Below are 20,598 nucleotides of genomic sequence, written 5' to 3'. Positions count from 1 at the left end.
CAGACCGACACAGGCGTACTCCCACAATGTCAGGATCCTTCGCGGTATGACAGCATCGTTTACCCCTACTTGAGAGCTTCCGAACATTTTTCGGGCGAGCAATTTTCCTGCTTGAGCTGCACAAGTCGCCTGCTCCGGGCTCCCGGTGCGCACACTGCCAATCGCGTATATATGGGCCTGGGTCGTTTGCTCGCCTTGGCATCGCAATCTTCCATTCTCTGGGTCCACTGCCAAACCTATTCCGTCTGTATTCAAGGCCTCCAGGTCGACAATTCGGCCTAGGGCTGCGATGACGGTGTCAAACACGCATGCGTTCCCGCTCGAAAAAGTGACGCGCACCTTTTTCCGACCGCCCGCCTCCTCCAGAGCCAACGACAAGGGCACAACACCTTGCAAAAGGCGCAAGCGCCGGGCCTTTGTCAGGTGCTCTTCCAACTTCTCAACGCACTCTCTGTCGTACTCCTCGTCCTGGAGAATGGTGGAGCGTACCGCCAGCGTCACGGTATGGCCCATGCCTCGAAGAAGATCCGCGCACTCCACAGCGATGTGGCCTACACCCACCACACACGTCTCACCGGGTGCCCTCTCTAAGGAGAACAGCTCGTCTGTTGTGATTGCCAGTTCCCCCCCGGGGCAGTCTAGAGGCTGGGGCCGATCGCCCACTGCAATCACGAAGCGGGCTCCAGTCAGTCGCCCTGTGCCCCCGTGATCACCTTGAACGTCCAAGGTATGCGCGTCCCAAAATCGGCCAAGCTTGTTAAAGTACGTCACACGCGCATCACGAAGCTTGAGACGGAGTTCAAAATTGAGGCGGCGGGTGTATGCTTGTACATTATCCCGCAGGATGGACCAAGAGTGGTGGTGCATCTGCTGTCTCTCGTCCTCTGCCTGCGTTGCTCTCTCGTCCTGCCTCGTTGCTCCCGATTCCACCCCAAACTCCCAACCAAACGCTGGCAAATCTACTGCAATCGTTTCGCCCAGAGCGCTTCCTATGTGGAATAGATGGCGCGGAATGCAACTCGCATTTACGCTTGTACCCCCTAGTCCCCATGCAGCACCTCGGGGAGAGGGGTTTTTATAATCCAAAAGTAAAACTCGAGCGCCTAAAAGGGATGCCTCCTCGGCACAAGCACAACCTCCGCTACCTCCACCGATCACAATCAAGTCATAATCGTATGTATGTTGCTTGTCGAAGCCGTCGGGAGCCTGCAAAACCTCCCTCTCGGTATCCTCTGCCCGGCTGACCCCGCCGACGCTTTTGTCAACAACGAAATTATGCCGACAGCAGGCAATCGTATCATCGCAACCCCCTAAAAATGTGCCATTCAGTACGACAAACGGGCTAGAAGTATGCGCTTGCGCTCGCGGGTCCGCATTAAATTGAGGCGCCATCTTGCGCTCAGACAACCAAGCCCTGTAGGCGTCTCGAGTTGGAAGGTTTTGCTCCTGGCATCGTATGTAGCCATCTGGATATAACAATGTCAGTGCCGATACCAGCTTGGTAGCTTTTTGAAAAAAACTGCACGAATTATAACCCCCTACCTCGAACGTGAACTCAAGGGGAGGCTTCGTCCGCATTTTCTGCGGCAACTCGTCGGAAGGTGGGACGTGCGCAATTATCGATCCAGCATCTAGTCCATCCGGAATATTAGTACGGGGGAAATTCTCGCTCATGGGTAGCGCTAGTCTGGATGGCAGGAATTATGGCACCTTTCCATCAGTTTGTGCGCGGATTATACGCTTTTTTAAACGCCCCGTCTTCAACGGCGATCTTACGGTACGTGTCCCCAGCCTTTCACCCATGCCTGCCCTTTTCCCGATCGTGTTATGCGCCTCCATGAGACTAATGACATCTTAATCAACAGAGAACGTCATGCTGTATGCCTCGGCCGGCTGGGATGGGCGTTCCTGTCAAGTAGCCTTTGTGGTCAGTGTGCTTATCTTAGTTCGCGCAAGACTGCCTCAAGCCTACTCCTCATCTCGCCCTGCCAGCTTCATCTCTGCCGCATTCAAAAATCGTGGAGGCCTCTTCACGACCAACATAAGGGTACAAAGGAGCCTACTCTTTCCTCGGACGTCTGTGGCTGTCTGTGACACTCGACGTAAAAGAAAGCTCCACTACGATGTACCCAAACCCGATTCGAATGACGGAAACTTCGATAATTGGGAGTTCGGGGTCAACGCGGGATGGAGTGGAGAGAACAACGGTCGCAGTCTTAGAATAAAGCAACATGGTGACGGTTCTACTCAAAGTGTCGGTAAAGAAGCTGAAGAAAGGGAGGGTGAAAATCACAATATGGATCACGAGGAGGAGGATGACCGACATATCCGAGACGTGGCTGCTGCGACAGAGTGCCTATCCAGATTCTGTACTGCTGCTCGTTTAGAGCGTCTGCGAGATATTGTGAACAAGCGCACCAAATCTGTCCAATTTGTCTTCGAAAATGTCGCCAACCCCAACAATCTATGGGCGTGTCTTCGATCTCTGGATGCTTTCGGAGTTCAGTATGCACACGTCATCCTCGATACTGCTCACTACCGCAAACCGCACCGCCTCGCTCAAGCAAAGAGCGCTATGGGCTCACAAAAATGGTTGACCGTCAGGGAGCACCCGAGCGCGTCAGCTTGCGTGGCCGCATTGAAGAGAGAGGGATATTACGTCTTGGCGAGCGACTTGAAGCCGGGCACGTCCCCGAAACCAGTGCAGGAGGTGAATTGGGCGGCTCAGAAGGTGGCGATTGTGATGGGGAACGAAGAAAGGGGCATCACGGAAGAAATGCGCTCCTTGTGTGACGGGACGTTCCAGATTCCGATGATGGGCTTCGCGGAAAGCTTCAATTTATCCGGGAGTACTGCAGTGACGTTGGCTTTCGTGAGCTCCATGGGAGGTCTGAAGCACGGAGACCTGCCGACAGCCGAGAAGAACCTGTTGTTGCTACGGTGGCTGCTGAGATCGGTGCCGCAAGGGCCGGCGATCTTGAGGCGGGAGGGTTTGCTGATTGAGGACGAGGGTTTCTTGCCGACATCTAAGGCAGTGCTTGGTTACAACCTAGGGGGGTAAGCGTCGCAGGCAATGCCAGGCCGAAACTGAAACAGTTTGAACCCGAGACATACGGAAATGTGAATAATTGCCTAGGACGGGAAGGCCAAAAGAAAGACATACGAAACGTAGAAAATCGAACGAGAAATCTGGAAGCTCCGAACTTCACATTTGTGACCTTTTCCGCCATGAGACGACTAGGCAGTCGTCAGTGGGGTCAATTTCTGCCCGTCAATACAGGACAAATGAGTCAAAAGAGTGTTAATGTCTTCGTACGTATCCATCAAATATCGACAATCGTGGGCCGCCATCATCCAAGAACATAACTCGACGCCGCGATAGACACGTGTGTTGCACCCTCTCGGGGAGAAGCTTTTACATTCAAAGAGCCACCAACTTGCGCGGATCAGGGAGGGAAGCGGACTCTTGGTCAGGGTAAGCCCCCCCGCCGCCGTCCCCGTTTGTGTCCTGGTGGAGGGGCATCTCGTGATCATGCGCCCCCTGTGGCTGGTCCTCAACCAGCCCCTCCTCCCGAAAGCTAGCCTCGTGAACCACTCCTGCGTGGTGGGAATGTTCTTGCGGGTGGTGGTGCTCCAAATCCACAGGCACGCCGGCCTCCATGGCCATGCTTGCCAGCGAGGCCATCCCGCCTCCGTCCTCCGCGTCGGGTCCCTCCACGTGGTAGACCCCGTACTCGCCGGATTCCTCCCCTCCCCCCACCAGGTGCACGTCCTGTCGGTCCGTCGGTCCGTGCTGTAGGAAAAACTCAGGCTGGGGCCCCGCCTCTCTCGAGGCGGAGGGACTCAGATCCTCCCTACGGACATGGTCACCGCCGTGGGAAAAAGGAGGGTTCTGGGGCGCGACCAGGTGCAGGGAGCCCACCTCCACCGGCAGTCGCTCGCCATGTACATCCTCCCCTTGTACGTGCCCCCTCTGACCCGGCAGCCCCGTCGCAAGACCCATGCCCCCACCCCCTACCCCCGCCGCCCCTCCATGCACTCGGGGGTACTCCACCCGTCCCTCGCGGGCAATCGGCGGCTGGATTTCGTTTTCCTGATGCGCCATGTAAGGCAACGAGGCCGTGTCCGCGGGCGCTAGCATGACGGCTCCCCCGCTACTCCCCGGGCCCGTCATGCCTCCCCCTCGGCCTCCCTCCCCTCCTTCCATCGCCGCCATCCCCATGCCTCCGTTCAGCATGTGCACGTGACTCTCGTCACCGCCCACTGCTTGCATTACCATCATGCCGTAGTCCTTGGCTTCCCTCTCTGCGCTATTGAAAACCTGGTCGTGGCCCTCCCCCTGGCCCTCTAAAACCAGCTGCACCTGCCCCCTTTCCTGCCCTTCTCCCATCGCTGAATCATCCGACGCCGAAGGAGCCACAGCAGGAGGTTCAAGGGCCGCCGACGCCGCCTCCGAATCCATCTTCTTCCGCTTCTTGCCCGCGGTCTGTCCCACCCTGCCATGCTGCCGTTGCTGGAGGGATAGGGGTTCGTAGGCGTTCCACAAGCGCCGATACTCCGCGAAAACAAGGCCCATGCGAGACGGGACAGCACCAGGCGCTATCCGGTCCACTGCGTTGGCTAAGGCGCGTTGTACATCCGGGTCGGAGGGATCTCGCAGAGTGATGCCCAGCGCAAAGGTGCTCTTGACGCGCACGGGCCCAGGCAGCTCCGCGGCCGCCTCCTCGGTCGTCCTTGGAGGTGGTGGACGAGGTACGCGCATGTCGAAGGGTCGGGTGCGGAACTCCCGGCGCCAAACAATGTGTTCTCCGATCCATTCGTTGATGTTGATCTTGGCGGACCCCTCCTCTTGCTGCTTGCGCAGTTTGGTGACCCGGATCCCGATCGACTTCCAGGTCGCTGACTCATCCAATGCCCGCCATCCCAGGGCCTTGACCCCCAACAATCGCAACGTAAAGGTCCAGAGGCTGACGCCCCTCGTACATGTGTGATCTGTGACGACAAAGCCGTCAGCGGCAGGCTGCAAGATAGCACCGAACAGCCGAATCCACGGCTCGTGATGGACGCCTTCCTGGGATTTGGGATAGTTGTAAAATCCTTCCAAGACGGGAGGATCCGCAGTCTCCAATGCCAACGTTAATGAACTTGTGGGTTGTGAAAATAGCGCAAGCTGTGGCGGCATAGCGGAGGGCGCAAACTGGTTCTTGTCTTCCGCAGAAGGTGGAGGGGAAAGGACGGGCAAGGGCTGTAAAAGGTACGGCTGATGCGGCATTTGTTCGGTTCTTATGCCCTGCTGCAATTTTTGCCGTCCGTGTTGGTTGTCCGTGGTCTCTGTCGAGGGACTCCCGGTCGTCTCGTGCACCTCCGTCACGGATAGTACATGCTTCTCAAGCGGTTGCTGCGTGTCTATTGACGTAGGACCAGGAAATTGCTGCTGCTGCAGAAAGTCGGAAGATTTAGCGCACAGTGATGTTGTCACCATTTCCCTGCGTGGTGCCGGTAGCTTTAAGAAGGATGGGGCGAGGAATTTAATGAGAGGGGATGCAAGCTGCCCTTTGTAGGGCCCATCCTGGAGGCGTCCGTCACGTACCATCACTGTGAACTCAGAGTGGACAGATACAGTTGCTTCTCGGTTGACGGAGAGAATATCACACAATGATGGCAGGATCTGTGCTATATGCCGCACATTGCACGTCGGAAGAGGCATGGAATTGAGCAAGCCGGTAAGATGATGACAAAGATACTGTCGGAGGCTCCTTTGTTCGGAGCGCACGAAGCCCCCGAGGCTATGCGGAACAAACTGCAGCCACCAAAATTAAGTTGGAAATGCGACGAGGCGCGATATGCGTACTCCACAAGGCTTTCAATGTGAGGGCATGCTCCCATAAAGATATCCCAGGCCTAATGGTTTGCACAAATGGCACTCACATCTGGCAACCAGCTCGGACAACGATGTGCAATGTGTAACGACCAAACAATCACGCTTTGTTGCAAGTTTGATACGCGAAGGCTTTCTGGATATAAATGTTGAATGTTTCCTCTTTCTTGCGCGCAACTTTTGTGAAAGAATATAAAAGACAAAGAAAACAAAAGTGCCAAAAGAAACGAATTTTCGATCAGGGGTGATGTTTTAGTAAAACCAATGACGGACTCACATATGTGTCCGCAACAAAGTACTTTAGCTCTGACATCATTTCCTATGAGCGCGGTTTGACTTGTGCACGGGCCTCGTCCAGCTTCCGTCGAGCGAATTCGGGCAAGGCAAATGCAGCGGTGTGAAGAGCAGGATTATAAAATTTTAGGCTTGCTTGAACCTCAGCAGATGGCGTACGGGCGGCGACCCGTAAAGAAGTCAAAGGCCGTAAATCGTCGCACTTACCATCATCTTCAGCTGCAGAGGTTTCAGGGCCCTTGTAGAGGAGCATGAAACCAATTTGTCCTGAAGGATAGGTGGGGATGGCTGTGTATGCGTACTCGACCTCGGTAAAGATGTCACAGCAAGCTCGGTAGACCTTGGAAATGAAATCCAAATGTAGCCATTGACATTCTGCCTGTGTGCATATGATACCGCCCGGGTTGAGTGCTTTATGGAGCGATTGAAAGAAGGCGGCTTCGAAGAGGGCTTCGGCGGGTCCTGCGGGGGAGATGACATGTCAACGAGGGTGAGCAAAGGGGCATGGAGCAGCAAAAGAGGCAAAGAAATCTGCATGCCGCCGTGCGCTCATGGGATGCGAGACTTTCCGCGCATCTTTGCCATTCCTGTGCTCTTTCGCCTGTATACGCACCAACGGGGTCGGACGAGTCGACAATAATGCAATCGTAGGTGCAGTGCCCGTCCTGAGTGACAAATTTGGCCGCATCGTCAACCACCTGTGCGAGTATCCGTTGACGAAGATCTTAGAGGGCATAGAAGTAGGCAGCACATGCGGTTTGGCCGCCCGAGCGTCAGGGTCCCGAGCCCGGTCCCTCGTTCCTTCCCCTTCCCTTTCACTCCTCTCCCTTCTCACTCACCAGCGTCAAGCGAGGATCTTCATACGACGTGGCCAACGTGTCACTCATAAATTCTTTGCTCACGTCGATCACCATTTTATCTATCTCGCACATGTGGATGGTGTCGATCGACGGATGTTTCGCCACCTCCCGCAGCACGCCTCCATCCCCGCCCCCAATGATGAGGACTTTGCGCGGGTTTGGGTGCGCAAAAAGGGGCAAGTGCGAAATCATTTCTTGATAAGCCATCTCGTCACGTTCCGTGGCTTGGATGACTCCATCGAGCACGAGGACTTTGCCGTAGGAGGTAGATTGAAAGAGCAGAACGTCCTGATAGGCAGAACGCGCGTGAAAGAGCACCTTTTCCACTTGGAGGGAGAACCGTTGTCCTGTTGTGTTTCGCAAGCCAAAGACTCGGTACATTCCAAAAACACTTGGTAATATTTCTTGGAGGCACTTTATGTATGCATAGATACGATAGGGCGCGCATCAAGCCGTGGAGTAGAAGGAAAGAAGGAAAGGCTAGAAAAAAAGATCACAGTACCTGTCCAAAAGCTCTGTCTCTCCTCAAACCAGCCGTCTTTGATCAAATTAAGAAGTTCCTGTCTGTCATCACTAGCCCCCGCCGCCATTTTGGACGACTATGTGATACGTACACTTTCTGAAAGAGAGGCAAGAGCAGGCAGATCACTTTCAGAGGCAACGTTCGAAAAAATGATTCTTTTTCACAAAATTGATGCATTGCGAAGGCAGAAAGGCGGAAAAAACATATGTTTTAACGAAAAATTTACTGGCATATAATGCGATACCGATCTTTTTGTGCCATTGCTGGTGTTTTTGCACCCAGTTGCGCCGACGTACAGAAGCCGTCGGCGCCGATCCTGTGGCGCAGGCGCGGGCAGCCAATTTTTGGGACACGTCGCTCATAATTTGGAGAAACTACCCCAGGGGTTCAAGGTCTCCTTCTTTGTTCCTTCGTCCGTGGGACGTTGGACACAGCGGTGTGTGCATTTCGTGATTTCGGGGCTGGTGTCGTAGTGTGTCGGAAACGTGGTCGTCTTATCCTTGAAGGAGGGCTTCTCGGCAGCAGGCCCTCGGACCGACGCTCTTGTGCCGCCGGTTCCGAAGGACTCTTAATGTCAAAAAGGCAAGATAACGTTTGTTCTGCAAGGCGCACGGACTGGTCGGGGCGGTGGAAGGGTTGGGATGATCGTGGTGGGTGAATGCATGTGCTGGACTGCGGCATGCATGTGGTGTTTGGTGGTGTTGGAACTAGTCCTAGGTAGTGGATTGTAGGGCAACGTGCTGGAGTGTTGTTATGTGAGGGAGGCGGGGAGCCCCATAGCGCCGGGTGATTCTACGACAAAATATTGTGATTCACCCTATTTTTGCTCCATATCGGCACAGGGACAGCATTATTATCGTCGACTGTAGATTTTATTGGGGGTTATCACAAAGTTGCAGTCACGTAGATTTGGCTTCATGTCTCACATCTCGTGCAAAGGACTTTCGCAGAGGGGCTAGTAGAAGACTGTCGCCTTTTCATTTTAGACCCCATCCACAAGAGGAAGACACAACGAAGGCATGAATCATCGACATATTCGCCTTGACCCTCTTCCCGAGTTCATCCCCCAGGTAGGGAAATCTTTGGTTTCGAGATTTGACATGTTGAAATTTGAGAGCTCAAGGATGATATGTGAGCGACCACTTGGTTGTCGCCGCAGACCCTTCCAACATGCTCAGGTTGGGTCCATGATTAGCCTTGCAAATTGCATCGTGGTCTTTTGCTTTCGGTTGGTGCCTGTTATGGGTGGGCGTGTATGCTTTGAAGCCGACGGCGACTGCGTTTCTAAACTAAATCTTGGAATATTCCGCTGGGGGTTCTCCCGACATCTAACGCGCTGTATGACCTGGTACACCTTGAGTGGATCCGACTGTGTTTTTCATTTTTGGTAAATGGTGCGTCTTCTTCGGTATCAAGTCCGCTCCTCTCATGCCGATCTATGATCCTGTCCCACCACCCCAGCACAAGGCCGACGCATCTTCCGCGAACCCCCCCCGTCCAGTGTCCAGTCCGGCACCCAGCAACGGAGCATGCTCGTCCTCCACAGCCTCTTGTACCCTGCGAAGTCCATCGAAAGCCGGGCCTCACTCGCCATCGCTCCCACTGTTCGGTGGATTTCCCTCCAGCCCCGCCCCGTTTCTCACCCGTCAACATTCTCTGCCCCTTGGCTTCGAGCGACGCAATGCCAGCGCGTCCACGAGCGCGCCACATCCGGGCCTGCCCGCGTCTGCTTCCGCCCGGGCTCTCTCCAACGAGCAGCAGACTCTCCAGCCTTGCCCGCACCAGCCACCATCGTCGGCCGCATACCAGCCCTACCAGGCCCACCTGACCCCTGCGCAACGTATCGCTGAGTTGTCTCTGGGCGCGGACGATTCCTCCACCGACAAAGCTGGCGGGAGCGGCACGTCGTCCCCGCCTTTCCTAAAAACGAAGACTGGTGGGGGCGGGGCCAACGTGGCTGCTGCCAACAAGACGCGGCTGAGGTTGCTCTCGACGTCCCAGGCTGGGGGCCAGGAGAAGCCGGGGGCTTCGGTAGGAAGGGGGGAAGGAGAGGACGGAGAGCGGTCTGGGACGGGCCTGAGCAATGCGCTGCCTCCCAGTGGACTGGGTCGCGCTGGCGGATTCGCCGCCTCCTCCTCCATTTCCTCCGCGGCCACCACTGCGGCCGCTTTCTCCCCCTCCTCCTTCCTGTCACAGCCCGCCCCGCCGCAACACTTGCCGCACACAGGCACGCGTCTGCATGCCTCTTCTCCTCCCTCCGCCTTGCAGTTTCGCAGCCCTTCGTCCACAGGAGTGAACACCTCGTTCTGGCTGCGGACCCCCCCCCCTCTCTACCGGTCCCTGAGCTACGGGGGAGAGTCGCGGAGTGAACAGATCGCACGGGTGAGAGTGCTTGGCGCGGGGAACAACAGCACTGGCAACATGCTTGGAACCAATACCGTGAACCAAGACCATCACATGGGGCCTGCTAGATTCGCCTCGGTTTCAGGAGGCGGGGCGGGAGGGACTAGCCCGACGAAGCGCGGGGCCCAGTTTACCCCTAAGCCATTCTCTTCATCTCCCTCGGGCCCGGCAGGTTGTGGCGGCGGGGATTGGTTGGAAAAGGGGGCAACCAAAGCAGGGCGGGGGGAGGTAGGGAGCGAGTCGGCCTCGATCGCCCCCGGTGCCTTGGGCAGCAGAGCTTTTTTCCCCGAGGGAGAAGAGTCTACCTCTAGGCTTGCTACCGCCCTTCGGCACTCGTTCTACCTCCCGCAATGCGGTCCCAGCAACCTCAGTCCCTCGCATTCTGACCAGGAAGGGAGCGTGAACAGCACCAGCAGCAGTGCCAGCAGTTGTGTCAGCAGCATCAACGGCAGTGTTGTGGGTGGCGTGGGGAAGGAAGGAGGATTCCCGTCCCCTGGAGCAGTCTTGAACGTTACGAATCCCTCCCCACGGACAAATTTTCTGTCGCCGTCGTCGCAGCTTCCGTCCGCCGGGGAAGCAACCTCGTGCACCAAAAATCCTTACGGATACCCGGAGACAGGCCCAGGGACGGGCATGACCACCCATCCCTCTCCCTCCAGGCCTGCCCCGCCCCCCATTCCCTCGTCCCTCCCTGCGTCCTCGACGTCTCAACACGCCATGGGAATTCGTTCCCCGATGGTTCAGGCCCGAGAAAAGGCAGTGGCGCAGCTTCACCACCCATTTCAGCTCGCGCAACAGCAACAACAGCATCTTGTGCAGGCCGGTCTCCTACCCTTGTCGTACATGTCTCATCAGCACAGTAGCGGGAGCTTGCACAGTCAAGGGCCCACTGCGAGTGGAGACGAAGGCAGCGAACCACTTATGGGGGCAAAGATTGCCAACGGCGAGGTGGACGACAGTGGATGGATGGGCGCAGGCTCTGCCAACAGCAGCGGCAGCGGCGGCATGTCAGCGTTGTACGCCCGGCGTCGGTCGAACTCAATGCACTCCTCCATGTCGTCCTTTTCCTCGCCGTCTCTGCTATCCATGAAACCGCTCAAGACCGGGCAGGGGGCGAACATGCCCGGAAGTCACGGCGGCTTTCGCGGTCGCAGCCGGGGTTCATTGAATGAAATTGGAAAAGAAGATGTTGTCCCTCTTGCCGCCGCACACTCCCCAGGCCTGAGAGGGGTCAATTTTGGCGGTAATGTAAGCGGATGGGTCGATTCGACGGATGTGTCGTCAAGCAATACGAGTATCAATGGCCCAGAGCATACGGGCGGGGCATACCACTATTCGAAGGCGGGAGGCAGCTCTAAAGGCCATGCCGTCACGTGGAAAGCCTGGAAAGAATTAAAAAGCCACGGCGCGGTAGAGCAGCGAGAGGAGACAGAGATAGAAAAAGAGGAAGACGACGGAACGAAAGATGCCGCCAGGCGGCACAATGATCGAGTCTTAACGCAGCGTTTGGAGGAGGCAGTGTCTTTTGGTCGGAAGACCGGCATGCCCGTTGGAGCGGATAGCACGGGTTGGGGCAGTAACGACAGTGGCAAAATTCTTCGCAAGGATAGGAGCGACTCGGCTGGTAGGGTCTCGCCTGTGTCGTACGAGTTTGGTCTCTGGAAAGCCAACTGCGCTAGTGACGCTTCGCCTGCCAGCAGGCGAAGGGCCGCATCTCTTCAAGCAAGCCTAGATGGGGAGAGAGGGGAGGAGCATGGCGGTATCGAACACAACTCGGGAGAACGCAGCAGTCACGACCCCGTGGATCCGCTCGGAGGGGCCCATAATGAGCTCACGTCGTCCCCGCACGCGCTTGGCGTCGAAGTGAAGAGGAGTCACGGTGGAGAAGATGCCATGAATGTGTCCCTGGTTGGAGAAGCGTCTGAAGAAGAAGAGCCAGATAAGGAAGGAGGCAATGTGGGAGATGGCAATAGTGCGACCATACGCTCAATGCGGGGTATCATGGGTGAGCAAGCCTCGATGAACGAGGCGACTTGGCGGGGAATGGAGCGGTGCAGAGATCCGACCAGGCTGGCACCGTACAAGGAGGATAAGGAGGATCGTCCTCGGGTAGAAATGATGGACAAAGAGATCAACGATAGGCCAAGGGGTCTGGTTAAAAATCGGACTGAAACGAATGCAAGCTTCCGGAAGAGATTGCACAACAATGCGTCTGAAGATGTGGCAAGAGGGGATTGGGAAGATTTGGAGGAGGCTGTGGATCATGCCACAGTACAAAACAACCAAGACAAATACATCGACAACGAGCAGCAGCGAAAAGTGCGCCTGCAGCATCATAGGCAGCGCATGCTGGTCGCCACGACTTCCATGGATGCCACGGAGAAAGGGTTGTCTGGGGATAAAGAATGGAAGGACGCACCGGCCAGCGAGCGGATCGACTGGCGAAAAGGCGCACAGATAGGCAAGGGAACATTTGGTAATGTCTTCGTAGGCCTGAATGCCAGCACTGGCGAACGCTTTGCGGTTAAGCAGATTGGGCTCGTGGATGGGTCCCGGGCGGAAGTGGCGCGGCTCGAGAGGGAGATCCTTCTTATGAAACGACTGCGACACAAGCATATCGTCCAATATTTAGGTACAGCCCGCGACACGCACGCCCTCTTTATCTTCATGGAATATGTGCCTGGTGGGAGTATTGCGTCGATGTTGGGGCAGTACGGCGCTTTTGGAGAAGCCCTAACTCGACGCCTCGTGGCTCAGATTGTGTCCGGGATCGCATACCTGCACTCGATGGGTATTATCCACCGCGATGTAAAAGGGGCCAACGTACTAGTGACCAATAATGGCATCGCAAAACTGGCAGACTTCGGCTGCTCTCGACAACTGCAAGACCTTCAAACGGCCGCCTCGGTATCGTTGGAGAACTCCTTGAAGAACATCACGGGCTCGGTTCCCTGGATGGCTCCAGAGGTGATCAAACAATCAGGCCGTTTACCCAAAGCCGCAGATGTCTGGTCATTGGGAGCGACTATCATCGAGATGGCCACGGCTGCCCATCCATGGCCGGAATTTTCCAACCAGCTCGCAGCCCTTTTCCACGTCGCGACTTCAACGCAGCCGCCATCTCTTCCGAGCAGCATGAGCAATGTAGGTAAGGACTTTCTAACACGGTGCCTAGCCATCGACGAAAAGCAGCGGGCTACGGCGGAAGAGCTGCTACAGCATCCATTTATTGCACAAGAAGTTGCAATGGAAAATGGAAACGATCGCATTGGAGGTGAGGAAGCCACAGCGTCATCGTTCCCTTTGCGCCCTGGAAAGCGTAACCACGGCGGACAAAGCGAGGGGAAGCTAGGCAAAGATGGACGCGAGCCTTCTTTCCTACCCTGAGACACGTGCGACCAATGCATGCACGTGTCAAAATGATCATATGTGGAATTTGAGAGTGAGCTAGACAGATGTCCTTGTTAGATCAAAATGTTTCTTTGTGTACGAGATGTCTTAAACCTGTTTGCACGGAAAGTGCCGTTTTCCTTCGAGGGGACCTCAAATGGTTCACGAAAAATGTGCGTGTCGATGTAATTGTGAGTACAGGTATGCGTCGTGTGTTGTCTAAAGCGAGTTGGGAATAAGCCATGGGAGGTCGTCATGTCATGAGGGTGTGTGTTGAGAAAGTTGATGTCAATGTACGGGAACATGAAGTAGTTCAGGACACCAGCACGTGTGCGTTTAATGTGGATGTATCTTTAGAAAGTCAGCCGTCAAATAATAAGGACTGTACAGGGCTAATGACAATTGAAGTGAAAAAGGCAGCCTAAGACAAGGAGTCAGAGTTTTGACACGCAATCCGTACCCGGCGAATGAAAGTAATACGCCCTGGAAATCATTTTTTGCCAGCATGAAGTAGAAGATGTGGGATAACAGCCAGCAAGAGATGTGGGATGAGTAAGCCAGGAAGAAAAGCAAACAGAAGAAGAACCCGCTTTCATCCGAAGCATGCTGGAGAATGCCTTTGAATTTTGATTATGCGGTTGCTAGCCATCTTTTTCATCACCCTTTGCTGAGGAGACTCGGCCTCCTTGCTCTCATCTTCTACTATGATTGAAGGGTTCATCTGAGACCTCCCATTCTTGTACACTTTGGCTTATCAGATGAAGGCGTGTGCTCTTGCAGAGAAAAGCGGAGTGCCCGGTGTAGCGCGCACTGGAAGCTGCCATGTGATTTGATTAGGAAAAGCCAATTATCTCGGCTTCGATCAGACGTGATCGCTTTGGCTGTTCCACTTGTCCTCATATGGATTTTGTCGCCACAAGGAGGCAATTTGGAAATTAAAGCGTCACGGGGTGCGTCGACGTTATATCACATCTCATCCAACTTGTGCCCACTGCGAATCCATACAACTTTCCTCCCGGTCCACGTCTAATTGTCCGTATTCCAGGTCGTCTAATATTTAGCATACCGCAACCCTCGCCTTCTTCAGTCTCACCCTTGTGCTTCTTCATCCACTCTTCAGCTTATCTGTGGTACCGCATCACTCATCAACGTCTGGCCTGCGCCATCATCCCTTTCATTCAACGACAAAGTGCTCTTTCCGAAGGGACCGTGTTCTGAATTAAATCTCCTATAGTGCGCGACAACACGTAAGCCAAAATAAACAAAAACCATCGACGACCACAACCCTAGCAACCCCCACTCGTAGTGCAAGGACGCCAACGTTAACGATACAGCAATGGAGGACGAGACAGCAATCACCTTAGCATTATACTTGAAATCGCTTGCCCCATAGTAAACACTATCCCACGTCCATACCACGCAACACACGGGGAAGCCGAGAAGGACGATAGGCAAGACGCTACTGGTCAGTGCGATTACCTCAGGGGATGAGCAGAAGAGAGGGATTAGGGAGGGGAGGACGATCTGACCTATCAAAGACAGGGCCACGCCGATGATCGCGGAAAAACTGATGACCCTCTTCGCGATGGCGCGGGCCCGGGCTTTTCCCCTCCGGATGGCATGCCGACTGCTGCCCGGATTACCAAGCTGCTGGGAGACCAAGACCTGGCCCGCGGCCCCGACCGCGTCTTGTACGAAGGCTATAACCAGCCACATGCTGAGGATCAACTGATGCGCCGCAATCTCCACCACTCCCATCCGGGTCGCTATCGATGCCATAAGGGTCCAGGCCCCCACATTGCACAGGGAGCGGAAGAGCATGGCCGTCCCCGCGGTCAGGAACTCTTGCACGTCTGCCATCCCCGGGATGATTTTCCACCCTAGGTTCAACCCAAACGCTTCTTTTCTTCGGGTCATCTTGAAGATGTACGACAAAGCACCGATCCACTGGGCAATCGCGGTAGCCATCGCGGCGCCTGCCACCCCCAGATTGCACGAAAACATCAAAACCGGGTCGAGGACCAAGTTGACTAGCCCCACCACGAGTCCATTCGTAAAGTTTTCCCTCGCGTTTCCGATACCGCGGAATGCGCCGCCTGCCACCAGGAGGAACATATTGGCCGGTAGAGCCGTCGCACGCCAAAGAAGATAAGGGGCTCCGAGCCGAATCATCTCTGGTGAGCTCGCCCCCATCAAGCGGAGGGCTTGCGACGGTCGGGACGCCATCAGGACGGTGAAAAAAATTCCCAACGCGACAGAGGAGGTGATGGCCGTAAAGAGAGTCCGGCCCGTCGCCTGTCCGTCGCCAAGGGCTTTGTAGCGGGCGATCAGCACGGCGGTGGACACGGAAAACATGCTTGAAACGGGTGTTACGAGTGTAAAAGAGGTTATAGTTACTGTACACGGCTTTCAAAAGTCAACTTCGCGCTCTTGTGCATTTGGAAAGAACAACCGAAATTCCAGTGTCATAGAAAAAGGGAAAGGAAATCAAAAAAGGGGGGAAGGCGACGCGCGCCGGAGTACAAGATGCTATGTTGAGGCAGGGCGTGGAACAATTATTACTTACCAAGAAGCTGTGGCGAAGATCATGTTGTAGAGAGCCGTGCATGGACCCATCGATGCCAGGGCTACGTGGCCGAGTTTTCCCACAAACATGGTGTCCACTAGAGACAGACAAGGGTCGATCAACACGGCACCCAGCGTGGGCAAGGCCAACTCCCAAATTTGTCCATCGTATTCTTGGACTCGGGTCAACCTCGCCCAGTTCTCTTTCAGTGATCGCAGTATACCACCCTGATGACCTCCTTCTTCGCCGATGTGGCTGTGGGCAGCGTGCACGGCAGCAGGGACCGGCGTGACAGCGCTTGGGGCTTGATGCATGTTGTGGGAAGGCTCGCTTGTTCCCCCGCTCGATGCAGATAAAGGAGTGAGTGGCATGGTCGAACAAAGGTACTTCCGCTGTAATGCTAGCGAATGACCGCTTATCCGACCACTGGTGACTCCAACGCGGCGGATGCCGCCCCTTTCAACATCTAGGGTGCGAGGTGTGCTACAGCCGGTGCTTGGACCGCGCCTGCAAGTCGAAAGCGATCCTCCGGACAAGCTGGTAAACGCCGCCGTGACTACCACAAGCAACGTTAATTGTAGAAGAATGTGAAGACGATACATCCGTGTATCTGCATAGCTGCGTCTGTTGATGTGTAGGTTCATCCGTCGACAAAGACCGCGCCCCGCTCTACACAAACGTGTTGTCACTAAAGCAAGGGAGGACGACGAAAGCTCGTGGATGGCTGAGAATTCGAGAGCGGCAAGAAAATCAAAATTTGCCAAGGATCCTGTGCCTAATGTACTTCCCATAAAGAAGGAATAATGGATGATAAGAAGGAGGCTGACTCTGTCCGAGCGCTCTGTAAGTGCGTTTTGGGTTTTCGTCGATGGCATCAGTCTTGGGCGAGACCGGTCGAATCGCGGGAAAGGGAGGCATCGAATGTCAGCGAGACGCCAGTCTTGAAGCCAGTGAGTAAAAATAATCAACTACAATTACGGGAGGTAGAAACTGAGGTTTCATTCGAAGCTTCGCACTGTAAAGATTGTAGGCTGGGAATCATTGAGGTAGGCACGTGTCAAAAGAATACGCGTGATGGATGTTCTCACACTCCGAGAGCCACAAGGTGGGTTATCAAGAAAGAGTAATTTTGTTCCTGCATTACGTCTCCATGTTTTAGATTCCCAAAATCGGGTACATGTGTGCAAATTGCCGTGAGACTTTTATATCTTATGCAACCACTTCAAGGTAGCCGGAGGTCTGTGCGAGAAATGAGAACATCAAGCACTCTGTAATGTTCCTGGTACGCTCGTCAAATATAAAATGGCTTGTGAGTAGGCACAGGTTCCTCGTCTCATAAATTGCTTCTCAGGCGTGAGAGCATTACATTCTTACATAGCGGAGAAGATAACAAAAAAGACGTTTACGTCATACCCGCAAGTTTATATCTATTTTACTGAAAAATGGTGCAAGAAAAGCTTTTCAGGTGCATGTGCTTCCTTGTTGGTCGGTATGATCCTCATTTTGTTTGCTTTAAACTTCTGGGTAATGTGTTCGGGCTACGAGTTCATAAGTGTCTCCCACTCTTCTTCCTCCTCCATGTCATATCCCTCCTCCGCATCTCTGCTGCCACCTTCGCTTGTCGGTCCCATAGCAGCTCCTCTTCCACTATCCTTCTCACCGCTTCTCCCGTCGATACTCTCAAACTCATCATCACTTTCCGTCTCACACGATACCACGATCCTCTTTCGCTTGCGTATGGCAGCCTCATCACTCCCTGCTACAGCGACAGAGCCTCCGAACCCGCTCACTTCCTCGTCCTCCACAGCATCTTCTTCATGCACGAGCCTAGAATCGAGCCCCATGTCCCCGTCGCCCTCGTCATCTCCACGCTTTTTTTCCTTGTCCTCCTCCTCTCCTCTCCCGTCTTCCTCCTCGTGTACGAAATTCACCATGCTCCCTCCCGTCCCTTGCGCCTCCACCACCGACCGCAAACATGCGTCCGGGATGTCCTTGGGGCCTGTGTAATCCTTCCATTCTCGCTTTCCTTCCGCCCGTCCTCCACCACTTCGAAGCAAATCGTAGGTCTCGCACCGGACATGGGGTCCCGCCAAGACAAACAATTTTCTCAGTTCGTCCGGCGAGAAATTCCGAGTCTCGTGCGCCGTGTTCTCGACTAGCGTGGAATGCAGTTCCCGTTTGGAAATTTGGCGTTGAAAGACTTTCTCCTCCATGGTACCCGCACTCAGGAGACGGTAAAGCACGCAAGGTTTCCTCTGACCGTCGCGCCAGACTCGTGCTTGCGCTTGCAGATCCGCGGAGGGGTTGAAGCAAGAGTCGAAGAGGATGAGACGATTGCCGCCAACTGGATTATGGAGCAGAAGGGATGTATATGGATTATGCTCTGTCCAAAGTCCCTCGAGTTAAGTTAAGCGGGCATTTGAAGTGTTGTAATTAAGCGCTACATTCATTTTTAGCTCCCTTCTAAAGAGCTTTATCGTTTCGACACGCTGGAGCTTAATCCGTTCAATGAAAAATAATCATGCACGTTAAAAGGGTACAAACTCACCTAGGTTCAGCCCCTGGCCACCAGCGCGCGTGCTCACTTGATGACGGGGGGAAAATATGCGAATAAGGAGAAAATTAGTAAACGAGACCCCAAACCTAACCCGAAGGCCAGCGACCACATGGAAATGTGGTGGGCTGTGGCACGCCCTTAATCGCGTCGTTTTCCTCTTCCTCTTCTCTCTTCAAGTCCGTAGCCGTCTTGCCCCTCCCACCCAGTGACACGTACGTAGAAACACGAATGGATCCTCCTTCTCCCGCGCCGGGCAACCGGCGCCCCTATTGAAAGCTTCCACAAGCCCATGTCGCTGAGAGATTGAGACTGAGCCGTCCAGGCGGAGGACGTGCCATCCTCGCGCCTGGCATAGGTCCTGAAGCATGTCCAAGGAAAGTGTGTAGGAAGAGCAGACCACCACGCGGTCAGCTGTTTGCGCGTAAATAGCTTCCAGGAGCTCCTCTGTCACCGCCAATTTTCCTGACATGCCAATCGGACAACGCAAGCTCGTTCTCGTTTGCCCCCCCGCAGACTTCTTTCCCCCGCCCATCTTTCCCGACTTGCTGCCGCCTTTCTTGTCCTCATCTAAATCCGCCGCAGAATTAGACCTCGTCGTCCGCAAAATTTTAATTATTGCCGATTCGCTTAAACCTCCTCTTCCTTCCCCTTCGCGCCCGATGTCCTCACTTCTTTCAGGGGACACTTCCGTTGAAAAAAAACATGGATGGTTGCATATTTTGCGCAGTGCATCAATCATCTTCAAGCCCAAGGCAGAGGCCACTGCCGGTTCGTGTCCCATGACACCCGGCATGAGCCCAATCCTCACCACCTCCTGATAGAGTTTTCGCTGCACCGGGGCCAGTCGGCAGAAAACGACGAGGCTCGTCTTGGGAGGAATAAGGGTCTTGAGGACAGCAGCGGCGGTGCGTCGGAGAAAGAAGCGAGAGACCAGGGCCATGACCTCACGAGTACGTTGCTCGCCGCATTGCTTTGTCACAGAAGAGGCTTTGGGATCGCGGGCGCGAAGGATAGGAGAGATATAGTTGGATCGGAAGCTGGATAGAGGGCCAAGGACGCCGGGATTGACGAAATCAACCAGCGAGTAAAATTCCTTGAGAGGGAAGTGTGGGCGAAAGCGGGTCAGAAGTAAGGAGCGGCGGCAAGAAGGGATTCATGGTCACAGCACCAGGTAAGTCTTGAAAGATAGTGTGCTATGGAGAGGCTATTGGTTTTTGAGAAGCCCTCCACAGGAACTTACCAGCCCTCCCTCCCTCCCTTCCTCTCCCTGCTCCCTCACCTCCAAGTCGTTTTGAACAGGAGTACCCGTCAGGGCCAATCTCGCTTGTGCCGGGGAGGCGGCCAAGGCGACCAGAGTTTTGCTGGCCCCCTCCTTGAGCCGATGTGCCTCGTCGCAGATCAAGAGACCGATCTGTTGGCAAGCGTTCAAAGCCGCCGCGTGGATGCGGTACCCCTCGTAGGAGATAAAAAGGACGGTGGAATGCTGCCCCGAGGAAGTACAGAAGGTGTTGACCTGCTCCTTGGCATCCCCTTTCCCGAGTGCTTTCCCCATGGCGGAGTCGACGACCATGAAGGAGAGCCGGACCTGTAGCCACTTCTTGAGTTCAGCGGCCCACTGGTTCAAGAGAGAGGACGGACAGACGACCACGGCTTTTTCCACGTCGGCGTACCGGTGCTGGAAAGGGGACTGTCTGGTCAGGGCCCATAGGAGGGCGATGGTTTGTAGCGTCTTGCCCAAGCCCTGAGGAAGGGAGAGAGATCAGAGGGGAAGCTGGTGAGATACTATGCGAGCTCCATATCATATTGTCATTTCGTGGTCTGTCTGACTCTCTTCGTCCTTCTACGTAAGCCTCGATCTTTCTCTCAATCACCGTTTCCGCCCGAGCACCTCACCATGTCATCCGCCAAAATTGCCCCGCGGCCCATCCGGCTAGGCTGCCCCCTGCCCGTCAAGCACCGCCAAAGAAAAGCGACGCCCTCGCGTTGGTGTGGCCGCAAGATTCTCCCCAGAAAAGCTTCCAAAACGACGGGCTTGGTCGGCACTTCACCCTTCAGATGTCGTCCTGCCGGCCTCGATTGCTTTTCTGTCCCCCAGGCGGGATCGTAAAGCAGCAATTCATCCTCCTT

General features: G+C 54.8%; 6 protein-coding genes across 6 annotated transcripts; 2 read left to right on the top strand and 4 right to left on the bottom strand.

Moving 5' to 3' along the window:
• Positions 1 to 2,296: 2,296 nt before the first annotated feature.
• On the top strand, positions 2,297 to 3,061 carry NGA_0094100 (trna rrna methyltransferase; the record flags this gene model as incomplete). The annotated part of the gene is made up of 1 exon (XM_005855282.1): positions 2,297 to 3,061. One exon carries the CDS (start codon positions 2,297 to 2,299, stop codon positions 3,059 to 3,061), a length of 765 nt encoding a protein of 254 aa, XP_005855344.1.
• A 3,028-nt stretch (positions 3,062 to 6,089) lies between these two features.
• Positions 6,090 to 7,383, bottom strand: SRM (spermidine synthase; the record flags this gene model as incomplete). The annotated part of the gene is made up of 3 exons (XM_005855286.1): positions 6,090 to 6,634; positions 6,786 to 6,870; positions 7,012 to 7,383. Coding segments are annotated over 3 exons (894 nt in total), but the record flags the coding sequence as incomplete, so codon positions are not given.
• A 1,010-nt stretch (positions 7,384 to 8,393) lies between these two features.
• STE11 (mitogen-activated protein kinase kinase kinase) lies at positions 8,394 to 13,949 on the top strand. Its single transcript, XM_005855280.1, has 2 exons — positions 8,394 to 8,625; positions 8,984 to 13,949. The coding sequence occupies exons 1-2, from the start codon at positions 8,575 to 8,577 to the stop codon at positions 13,343 to 13,345; spliced, it is 4,413 nt and encodes a 1,470-aa protein (XP_005855342.1). The 5' UTR covers positions 8,394 to 8,574; the 3' UTR covers positions 13,346 to 13,949.
• Positions 13,950 to 14,464: 515 nt separating this feature from the next.
• NGA_0093501 (mate efflux family protein) lies at positions 14,465 to 16,228 on the bottom strand (the record flags this gene model as incomplete). Its single annotated transcript, XM_005855278.1, has 2 exons — positions 14,465 to 15,704; positions 15,915 to 16,228. The coding sequence occupies 2 exons, from the start codon at positions 16,226 to 16,228 to the stop codon at positions 14,465 to 14,467; spliced, it is 1,554 nt and encodes a 517-aa protein (XP_005855340.1).
• Positions 16,229 to 17,663: 1,435 nt separating this feature from the next.
• NGA_0094301 (dna repair and recombination protein rad54) lies at positions 17,664 to 18,127 on the bottom strand (the record flags this gene model as incomplete). Its single annotated transcript, XM_005855284.1, has 2 exons — positions 17,664 to 17,673; positions 17,697 to 18,127. The coding sequence occupies 2 exons, from the start codon at positions 18,125 to 18,127 to the stop codon at positions 17,664 to 17,666; spliced, it is 441 nt and encodes a 146-aa protein (XP_005855346.1).
• A 516-nt stretch (positions 18,128 to 18,643) lies between these two features.
• RAD54L (DNA repair and recombination protein RAD54 and RAD54-like protein) lies at positions 18,644 to 20,212 on the bottom strand (the record flags this gene model as incomplete). The annotated part of the gene is made up of 2 exons (XM_005855285.1): positions 18,644 to 19,564; positions 19,751 to 20,212. Coding segments are annotated over 2 exons (1,383 nt in total), but the record flags the coding sequence as incomplete, so codon positions are not given.
• Between the last annotated feature and the right edge of the window lie 386 nt (positions 20,213 to 20,598).

This window comes from Nannochloropsis gaditana (assembly GCF_000240725.1).
Source record: "Nannochloropsis gaditana CCMP526 unplaced genomic scaffold scaffold238, whole genome shotgun sequence".
NCBI classification, from domain to species: Eukaryota; class Eustigmatophyceae; order Eustigmatales; family Monodopsidaceae; genus Microchloropsis; species Microchloropsis gaditana.
This window is presented reverse-complemented; position numbering and strand designations above follow the sequence as displayed.

What these genes read in the sequence shown, in the direction of transcription:
- STE11 (XM_005855280.1), top strand. Translation starts at nt 8,575, where the DNA reads ATGAATCATCGACATATTCGCCTTGACCCTCTTCCCGAGTTCATCCCC. An exon ending in TTCCCGAGTTCATCCCCCAG is followed by an intron (nt 8,626 to 8,983) that starts GTAGGGAAATCT and finishes TCCGCTCCTCTC; the next exon opens with ATGCCGATCTATGATCCTGT.